The sequence below is a fragment of the Monopterus albus genome, unplaced genomic scaffold (genome assembly GCF_001952655.1).
Source record: "Monopterus albus unplaced genomic scaffold, M_albus_1.0 scaffold223.1, whole genome shotgun sequence".
Taxonomy (NCBI): domain Eukaryota; kingdom Metazoa; phylum Chordata; class Actinopteri; order Synbranchiformes; family Synbranchidae; genus Monopterus; species Monopterus albus.
The window spans coordinates 357,873-369,227 of NW_018128103.1; the positions used below are offsets into that span (position 1 = coordinate 357,873).

An 11,355-nucleotide genomic window follows, 5' to 3' on the forward strand; every position below is an offset into this window, starting at 1 on the left:
ATTTAAACTTTTAGAAGACAATTTTTGATAGCTGATCTCATTGTGAGTTTCCCAGGGGGGAAAAGTTAGATTTGGGTTGTTGTAAAGTGAACAAAGCCAAAGTCCTGTGCTTTGTATGCTCCAGACAAGCACTACACTTTCCTCAGACTAAAAGTCTAAAGCTCCTCCGGTCATCTACAATCCAGCTATTATATATGCATCTTCAAGTCTGTAAAGAAAACTGTGCAGTATGGCCAAGAAAACAACTTAAAGGGGCCATATTATGCTTTTTGTATTTCTAGCTGTAACTTCAATGGTGTTATGATGAGTGTTCATGTTAAACAGTGCCTAAATTCTAAAACGTGAGCTGAATGTGTGTAGAAGAACTCACACAAAGTCCACTTGCGCAAGTACAAAGATGACAACATAACACAGAACAGAAAGGACATCACATTTTGTGGACAGAATCAACTGAAACAAGACCTTAGACTTTATATAATATATTTACAAGCTGAATATGGACGAGGTTAATCGAGCTCTGGTAGCATCACGTTGTACAACGTGTCACCAAAATGGTGTCATAACCTATGGCAACAGGAGAAATACTGACAGCAGATTACTGACATTTCTGTCAACAACAAGAAAAGGACGAAAGTTATAAAGACAAAAACTCAAGTTTGAAATCTTGGTGTCATAATTAACTCAGACCTGAGCTTCACCAGTCACATCACGGCCATAACTAAATTAGCTTTTCATTATCTCAAACAAATAGTAGGGCCCAGGGTTCTCATGCCCATGTCTGACTGGCCTGCCTGCAGTCCAGATCTGTCTCCTATTGAAAATGTATGGCGCAACATGGAGAGGAGAAGCAGACAACAGCGGTCACGGACTGTTGAGCAGGCGATGTCTTGTATCCAGCCAGAATGGGCCAATATTCCATGTGCAAAACTGAAACAGTGAGTATTCTCAGTTCCCAAATGACTGAAATGTGTAATTAAAAGGAAAGGTGATGTAACACAGTGGTAAACATGCCTCTGACACAACTATTTTTTGTGTGCTGCAAGCATCAAATTCTAAAATTGTTTATATTTACAAAATGCAATTATGTTGGCCAGTAAAAACACAGAAATCTTTTTCTTTGTACCTTTTGTCAGTTAAATAAAGGTTTAAAGGAATTAACAGATCACAGATTTTCATTTTTACTGCATTTTAGAAAATGTACTAACTTTTCTGGAAATGGTGTTAGTATTTTTTGCAACCTGGCAGCAGTGTTCATGATTTAATCGAGGTAAACACGATGGATGGTCATGTGTAACGGCACAGTGCAGCAGATCTTAGGGTGCAACAGTGTCAGCTCACACTATCGGTCGCCATCTGAATGACAAGGGACACTATGGTAGGAGACTCAGAACATTGTCCCTACAGTCAAACTTAGGCTGCACATTTATCAACATACTGTATCTGTCCTGCTGCGTTCATATGCTGCAGAGCTTTAATTTGCTGAATGAGAAGCTTTTCATACAATATGAAACAACGGTGCACAACAGACCATGTCACAATTGATCATAATAATTTAGAAATAAATACAGACTGCTTTACAGGAGCCCCTGCTGTGTTAAACATGAATTCTTTATGCAAATTTAAGCATACATATGTAATGGTTGGGAAGTGTTTGATTGAACTAGTTTATTTTTACATTTCAAACATAATTTTTGTGCATTTGCTGCATGAATTTAGTTTGCTCCTGTCTTGTTCATAAAATCACCAAAGCAGGCTACTAGCAGAGTGATGTTGCTTTTTCAACAGACAGGATTGTGAGACTTCTGTTCTCAGCACAGCAGCACCAACATCTCACTTTGCACTGCTTACTCTGAATAAACCTCCCACTTGCATGCTTTTGCCGTGCTTGGCTGCACACATACAATAGCATATACAGACACACACACACACACACGGGAGAAGGACACACAGAACCAGCACACAGCAAAAACAAGCATAAAACTTGCCAAAGACTGGGTTATAATGTCCATATCAATTTTAGACCTCTTTTTATGAATTTGTTTTGAAATGAAGCAACCATATCTCTGGCTGTTGTATCATTTTATTGATTCATATCAGTTAATCTTTCCACCCCTAGTAGAAGCTCTCAGTTCTTTTGCTCCAAAGGTTTTGAGTTTTGCATTAGAAAATGTTCTTGTTATAAGCACAAATTATCTTATTATAAGGAGAAAAAAATAACTTGATATAGCAAGAAAAAAATGTTCTTCTTTTAAATGTCAAAGTGAAACCCTCAGAAGATAGTATTTCAAAAAATGATAAGAGACAAGGTTAATTTTCGGTAGACAATATCATTTTTATGAAAGTCAGCATGGTTAACATGCCTAACATTAACTGTACCATTAAGTACCGCAGCCTAATGTTACTGCACTTTGCTGTTAGTTCACGAAGAGCTGCCTTTACTGAACGTGACACAATTAATCTAGGTTTTATCTGTTGTTTGTTGTTGTGTCTGACTCATCCATCTACAAAGTTATCTTGTGTACTGATGGATTAATGTGATGATGAATGAACAGTGTAATGTAGAAGAACAAAAAGCGTAGGAGCCCAAAAATGATGGTATTGACACCCAACTTAGAGGCAATTTATTTAGATTCTATTTCCTTGCATACAGAGATAAGACATACCCTGATCTTTTACTTAAGTAAAAGTATCAGTTCCACAGTTTCAATATGGCCGACTCTATTACAGTTAATATACCTGCAATCAAAATTCTCTTTAAGTACAAAAGTATCTTGAGCAAAGCGCACATAAAGGGTAAAAAGTAAGACTCATGATTTTAAATTGGGATAATCATAAAATATGCATTTGAGTGTAAAGGGACACAAACATGTCTATCATTGACAAATTTTAAGACAAAATGTTGTCTCCATAAGAATGAAATACCTCTGGTAGCAGGACATCCAGAATATAGTTCATCCTGTCTTGTATGGCTCTGTGTAGAGGGGTGGTGTGAACAACTTTGACAAGATTTTGTAGAGCCTTTCCAGCTGGTCATCATCAAATCAAACAACAGCCAAGCCATCTGCATCAAGCTGCCGGAAAGCTACATTTTAGGTTTTGCATGAAACACATATGTTTTCTTAGCACAATTACCTGCATATTTTACTGCTCTGCCAGTGCGAAACTGCAAATGGGGAGTGAGGATGTGATAATCCCCCTGGTTCCAGCAAAAGGGACACTGGTATACAGTGTGGGGTTTCACAATTAACTGTGGCTCCTGACTCATCCATACAACCGAGGGATGGGGCTGAGGAAAGGCAATGAAACACAATTTAGGTAGAAAACGCTGCATTTTAAAATGTAGTTGACACATTTAGGATGATACTAATTCAAAGATGATACAAATTCAAATAACATTATCTATCATCTCTCTCTCACACACACACATAGAGTTAGGTAGCTTTGAGGAGGTTGTAGAGGCATACAGTAAGTATAAGCTCTATTTAGGACATGCCATAATTATCCTTTACCTTGCCATCACACAGCCCTGTCCAAATGGGAACCAAAGCTGTTATATCCATCTATGCTTTCCTCAAAACTACCATGCTCATTTATAAAACATAGTTCTGGGCTTACTGGGCTATAACGACTCAGCCGTTAGGGGACATTGTTGGCCATCAAAGGACTGAAACACCACCGATGGGGATAAATATCTCCAGATCAACGCCAGTCAGGCAGAACTGATGAAGCCTTTTGGATGAGAGGTGAAACGTCTTTGACCTAAAACCAAGTCCAGCTGATTTTTTTCCCACATTTTTTCAGCTTACTATGACATGGATGACTGAGAATCTGCACGGACAAGATGTAAATATTCTAAATACAGCCCACACTTCAACTGATAATGATATTTAGAGATGCCGAGTAGATAACTGAACGCACAGGCTGTGGATAATTAGGGCTACCTCACACAGCCTCACCACTACAAAGAATCTGAACTCACTCAGCTTCAGTGATGTTACCATTTACATTAGTGGCATTAGCAAGCAACATTAATTCTAAAAAACCAAAAACCATTTCTCCATTAAATATCATTTTGTAGAACATCAGGCAAAGCATTAGACCTTCTCTCTCTCATACACAGACAGTGTCTGCCCCCACCCCAACCCCATACTGATAACGCAATTATTAAATTCCAGAATTTAATAATTTATTTCTTAAACCTTTGACATCTAAAATATATTTTCTATTAGCCTGTCATTCCTCTTAACCTCTTAATCATGTGACAAACATATAAAAATCCCCCACAAGAGATTTACTCCTGTTTTTACTGCAGGTTTTATGACTTTCCCACCTCTGATAAGACATCAAACAAAGGATCTTATTAATTAAAGCTTTATGACTCTGGTCAGGAAAGTATTGGCTGTAGCATGTCACATTTAGCAAAGGAACACTCTATGTAGGCCACTATAGCATAACAGCTGAAGACAGTGCAGAACTGGTTCTTCTGATCCAGGGACAAGAGAAAGCTTGTATGTGTTCATTTATGTTAGAGTTAAAAGACATTTCTCACTCAGACTGCATGACACACACACACACACAGGCACACATAGAGACATGAATGCTAACATCAAATATTATTTCCACACAGAACCTACATGGTATATTGCCATTTATTATCTACATGAAACGCTTCTAAAGAGCAATAAAAAGATGACTTGATAGAGTCAATATGCGACAGAATATGTTTGTGTGTGTGTGTGTGTGAAAAACAGAAGGGGAGGTTGTCACGTCTCATCATCACGGTTATTAACCCCACCTCAGCCGCCCCCCCCATCACCCCCGGTGACGTAAACCATACAAACTACTTAAACAAGCCGCGGAGCCACCGGCTCCGCCCCCCGCGGTTTGAACGGACTGCGCTTTGAACGGACTGTACACGAGGCGGCGAGACGCTGTGCGCGGTACTTTGCTGTCACAGAAAACGGGATAAAAGCGCATATAGGCTAGTTATAAAGCGTCCTGTGTGTTTGCTGATTGGCTGAAACGTGACCGCTCTGCCCACCGCGTGCACATATAACAGGTGCACAGGCTCGCGCTACTCAGGTGTCCCAGTCCGTCAGCACCCGAGGGCACGCGCGGGCGAGGAAATCACAGAACTGCTTAGATATCATTTAAAATAACGCAAAGGTAAGAAAACGTTTTAATTCGCAGAAACAACCTGTACTGCTGCACTAATACAGTTACTACCATGCTGCTACATCCAGGGAAAAGTGTAGTGAGGGAAACATCGTAACGTAGCCTATAGACTGCGCATTAAGGAACTTAAAAGCCATGTTTACAAATGTCTTGTATTACAGTTTAGTATGCTGTAGGCTGTTATTGGCTGTAGTAGTGGGAAAGTAGTAGCAGAATTAGTAGTAGTGATGTAGTAGTATAGTACTAGTGGCAGCAGTAGTAGCAGAAACTTCTACATGACTGACTACATCTCTGTTGATACGTTCTCACCTGTAAAAAGCATCATTTATTTTAAATCTTTTTTTAATTTAAAGTGATCGTCCCATTTCATATTTTACTTTGTTCGATGAGATACCATTATGATAATGTTTTAACCTTTGCCTGTTTCTGTAATGTTCCGTCCTTAGTTCATGGCTGCCCCCGCACACAGCAGCTGCGTGTGGATGCTGCTTCTGGGCGCGTGCGTGTCGATGGTGGTTGGAATGGACTGCGGGAAGGAGTGCGCACTGTGTGTGTACCGTCTGCTGGGACAGCAGTCTGGTTTCTCCTCCCTGGTAACGTCACTATATTGGATTAGTTAACTAGATTTCTAATGCACTAAGAGACAGACTTATAAATGAAACTGGTATCTCGCCTATGGTAAATGTTTGTTAGACAAACTCAGTTCTACAGACTAACCCGGTTATGGACACAGCCATCTGGTTTCTCATTCTCCCAGTGATTATCAGAATTTTCTCAGCTATAATATATCCAGTGACTGACAGATCACTGGGCAGCTCCATATTAATGCCAACCATTATCATAGATAAAGCAAATTACACGTAAAGTCATTTTGAAAGTGCCATTTAATATGCTTTAGGTATTTATTTTCCTGAAACTTTCTTCGTTCCTTTCCTCTCCTCTCCTTTTATATATACACACCACCTTCAGTTTCTCTTTTGAGCCCCACTCCTCTCATTCTTTGTTTTCTTATTGGTGTCTTTCCTGGATCTCGGTCTGTTTTTATTAATACCCCCCACCCCCACCCCACCCCCCCCACACACACACACAAACACACTTCACACACAACAGTATTTCACTGTTCTCCTTTCATTTATAGGTATTTATCTGATGGATTTACTTTCCTTTATCTTCTTTTCCCATTTGAATCCATCCTCCCTCAGTCTGTGGATGACTGTAATCATGATCATATTGTTCTGTTGGCTTCAAGCCAGTACTCAACAGGGTACCTAATCAGTTTTTTCTGCCCCTCACTTTTTTAGGCTATAGTAATCACCTTAATATTGTTCTGTATATTTCAAATTTTAAAAAAACCTAACCACATGCAGTACATTTCACTCAAAATTAAATTAATTTAGTGAAATGTGTTGTGTGTGTGTGTGTGTGTGTGTGTGTGTGTGATATGCAGATCTACTTTTCATCTTGCAGGTTTCACATGCTGTGGGTTTCGTGACTTCTGTGTGAATTTCAATTTGGTGTGTGACTGGATTAACACTGAGCATAGAAGAATGTTCTCTTTTGACTTCTCTGTGATATCAACATCTTTGCTCAACTGAAGTTGATTAATTTCATGAGATTTCAAAAGAAATTATTTCTTCCTACTACTCACAACATACTCTTACTCGATCTCCAGTTCAGATAGACCTGCTCTATATTAGTCTGTAACTTTAACAGTGGAGAGGGTTTCTATCTTCTAAAAATATATTAAGAGTTGAGCAGCTGTTAATTCCTTCATATTCTCTGACACAGAGAACCTGTGTAAAGGATTCAGGCTAATACTTTTAAAAATGTTTCAACACCACTTAGAGATCAGTAATTGCCAGGAGGAAGGAAAGGGCAGTATAAAGAACCAGACAAACTGTAGTATGAATAGAAATATAAACAAAATATTTTCTGTTCACATTTGGTCTTTGTTGCCTTTTCTCTCTTAACACAATTGCTACTTGTTGTATACTTCCCATTATGACCACCAGAGGGTGCAGCTGCCCTCCAACCTCCAAGCCCCTCAGTTGCCAATTTTTCTGTTCATTAATTCTGTCATCAGCCAGCGGCACTGAAAGCGCAGCAAGAATCCCTTCTCTGTGCCATCAAATAGGAATCTCTTATGTCTCAAAAAAGTGAAATCCAATGACACATTAGGTTAGAAGCAGGTTATCTCAGCAATATGCAGCCCCCCTGGGCCCAGCAGATGTCTTTAGTCCCCATTGTACTACTGCCACTAAGGTTTTATGGACTCATATATTTAAAGGATTAGTTAAAGGATTGACAGGGATAAGTGGGTGGTGGGTAGGGACACGCAGTTTTTATAGAGGAGGCTCCCCTTAGATCTATGTGATACAATGTCAGTGGGTAAGGAACACGCTGAGGCAGATGGTTTAAAGGGAGAAACTCAGTTTTTCTAAGTTGTTAAGGCACTAAGTGAGGGATGTTGTAGATAAAATGGGCTGTTGTGTTCTCTCAAACCATCTGTTGACTGTTGTAATCTCTTTCATGTCAACAGTTTTTTTCTTCTGTGCAGTCTTTTTCTGTTGTTCTCTATTTTACCAGGGTGCTGGAGGGTAGTGCACATAGGATGGATGACATGGCCTCCTCTGGCTGTGCATATTCATCAATTCATCAAGCCTTATTGTCATGGTTTAATATGACTACGACTGAAAAATGTAACAACAGTGATGGATGGATTAGACCACAGAGCCATGATTGAAAATCCGTAACCACTTTTTTTATCCCCATTTGTCAGTGAAAACAAGATAAAATTTTAACACAGACAACAGACAGAGTTAATTTTTTTCATGATCCAGTTGACATGTTCGTGGGACTAGTGCACACAATTAATATAAACTAATTTTATAGCTAACATTTCACTAACATCCCCAAAACAGCAGGAAGGTGTTACCTGTCCAATAATTGTAACAGAGGACAAGCACAAATATTTGGCTATGCATTAGCATTTTTTTTATACAGCCTCATTTACTTCTCCTTTATTAATATCTCAAATAAAACATGTAGAAATATTTGTGGCATTTCAGAATGAATTTGTCTATGAAATAATCCAAATGAACAAATACAGTTTCCTAAAGCCCAAGGTGAGATTTTCACAGTGCTTATTTTGTCTAGTTAATAGTCCAAACTTGTGAGGCTGGAACCAGAATTTAGTGTGAATTTTTGCTTAAAAACATTAAAAAGGGACAAGATTAATCAGTGATCTAACTTATTACAACTATTAACTATAACAATACCCAGTCATACTATCTTTGAACAACAATGAGTTTTGGAGGTGTTTTCCTGAAATTGGTATTGCATTTCCATAAAACTGGGGAATTTATAAGAGACAGATTTTCAAAAAGAATGGTTGAAATTGAAGCAACAAATTCAGACTTTGAGTCAAGACTCCAAAAACCCAGTTCCCACTGTACGTCTCCCATAAAGCAGCTGAATGTTCTCTCTTCAGTAGACCTTTTTGCTTGTTAAATGTCCACATTTAATGCAAGATAGTCACAGACTTTGCCAGGTTTTGTACTATGGGGCCTCTATAGAAACCAATCTGAAAACTTGTGGTCCCTGACAGGGTAGAAGAATAATTCATCAAGAAATATTCAGCATGTCATGCTGTCAAAAACCACAAAGATAGACAATTTAGTCATGTAAAGATGAGTCCTTACCAGTGAACATGAAACACTGATCTGACTGTGGTGAGTCACCATAGTCGCTGTAGGCATCAGGAGTTTGTAACCATGGTGGTTCCATCACTGGGGACTGTTAGCCAGGATATACTGAAGAGTTGTTTTGGTTTCTTGTGAAAAGCTTAAACATCTGCCCTTTCCCAGCCTTTACATAGCCCCTCAATTCTCACATCAGGTAAATTTCTGAATGATCCACATTTTTTATTAATCAGCAAAATAAAAGGAAACATTCTTTTCCTGATAAAACCACAGTTATTCAGGTACCGATGTTTCAATAAAAACATGACACTGCGATTACTAACTGGAATAATAATAATTTTGATATTTCCAGGCATGCTCACTTGAGTGCGATGGTGGACTGGACAGCCAGAAGCTCCGCCAGTGCCGGGACTTCTTACTGGAGGAAAAAAAACACATTCGTCTAGATGCTGACCCCGGTCAGGGACAGGAGGCAGCTGGCACCACGAGGGCTGATGATGAGGAAGCAACATCACCAGAGCACCAGCTAGCCAAGAAGTACGGTGGCTTCATGAAGCGCTATGGTGGTTTCATGTCTCGCCGCTCCTCCTCTCCAGAGGAAGCACTAGAGGATCCTGGAAACCAGGATGAGGAAGAAAATGTTCGCCTGGAGATCCTGAAGATCCTTAATTCAGCTGCCGAGAGCGGTGGTGAGGGGGATGATCAGGGAGGTGAGGTTATAAAGAGGTACGGAGGCTTTATGCGTCGGGCTGAAGGAGGGGTGGAGCACAGCAACATGCTGGAGGCGGTTTTAGGCCGTGGGCTCAAGAAGCGCTATGGTGGGTTCATGAGGCGTGTTGGCAGGCCTGAGTGGCTAGTGGACAGCAGCAAGGGTGGGGGGGTATTGAAACGGGCCTGGGAGGATGGCAGCGAGCTACAGAAGAGGTATGGAGGGTTTATGGACTAGGACACTACAGTTATGACCCTTTGATCTGCTCATCCCTCCAACCCCCTCTGTTCAACCAATCACCTTGTAGTCTGGACTTGTTGCTGTTTGAATCAACTCCTCTGCTAATTGCATTGCATCATTTGGCTTTGTATACCGTGCTGCTCCCTACTTCACTGGTTCGTCCGGTTCTACAATGATAAAAAGATGAACATACATTATTCCGCTGTAAACAAATCATTTTGGTCTGTTTCTGGTTTTCATGAATATGTTATTTATTAAAAGAATCTGTTGATCAATATGTGTTGATTGAGTGTGTGATTTTAAAAAGTTTACCATGTTCAAGGTTGTAAGTGTGCCAGGGTCTATGTTTTAGGAGAGACACACTAAAGTCAAGGGCTCTTGAAACATTAAAATATGCAGATATTTGCTGTTTTTACACTACATTTAACACATGATGAAGCTGGATGTGGACTGAAATTGGATTAAATGTTAATACAACAATTTACACCTATTATTAATACAGTAACACTGATTAGAATTAGTTGGACCTGAAACCTTACCCGACCTGTTACAAAATGATAGATCAGGGTTCTGTCTTTACTGAGGCATGCGATTATTTTTACTACATTACTCTGATGTTCATTTCTAGCATGTTCTGGAAGAAAATGATAATTACTCATTGTCATCAACAAATCAAAAGATTTTTTATAACCCCCCCCCCCATGATATGCCACAGGTGCAGGTAGTTTTTTCAGCCATTGGTGGTGTCTGCAGGACATCCTCTCAGGCTACACCAGGCACCAACAAACTGCACCAATCAGATGGTTAAAGCAGTATTTATGTAGCTTGAAAGGCCAAACCAGGCAAAAATGTTGACAAAGTGATTTGGCTTATGCAGCTTACTTGCTGAGATTGATGGTAATACATGCTGGTCCCCACACAGTAAATTGTTGAATTTATGGAGACAACTTGGTTTAAGGAATAGGTTTGGGACTTTTCAAGTTAGTCTTAATACAATATTGACATGCCTATATGTACATGGGAAGAGGTCACTGTAGATTTTCCTACTCTCCAAACTGGCCCAGATGTTTTCACCCAGTATGTGACTGCACTGTAAGAATTAAGGGACAAAATATACAGCCCTTGTTCTGTGCATGAATGTAAGTGATTGTAAAGATCTGCTATGTTACAAAAACAAGGATGAGTGTGTGCATCAGTTATTACTCGACACTTGATTTGATTTTATTTGATTTATTCTTTCTTTCAAGCATGAAAAGACAGTTATGTCAACACACATAATTTTACACATATCCAACAAATGCTAATCCAATATCAATTTGCTTATACCTAGTACATGCTTGAATGGAGTAGGAAGAAGTCAGACTTATCCAGTCCTACCCCATGACATCATCTTACCATCATTGGTTTGCAAGCAATAAATGATTCACTTCTACACACACACATATTATACTAAAAAAGAATATAACAGTGTTAACATTCTACATCACACAAGTGATATACTAAAGAATTATTACAAAGTGTACACCACAC

The 11,355-nt window shown here is 39.4% G+C and overlaps 1 protein-coding gene across 1 annotated transcript; it reads left to right on the forward strand.

Annotated features, from left to right (window-relative positions):
- Positions 1–4,901: 4,901 nt before the first annotated feature.
- penka (proenkephalin a) lies at positions 4,902–10,100 on the forward strand. Its single transcript, XM_020619584.1, has 3 exons — positions 4,902–5,166; positions 5,622–5,768; positions 9,229–10,100. The coding sequence occupies exons 2-3, from the start codon at positions 5,625–5,627 to the stop codon at positions 9,820–9,822; spliced, it is 738 nt and encodes a 245-aa protein (XP_020475240.1). The 5' UTR covers positions 4,902–5,166; positions 5,622–5,624; the 3' UTR covers positions 9,823–10,100.
- Positions 10,101–11,355: the final 1,255 nt, after the last annotated feature.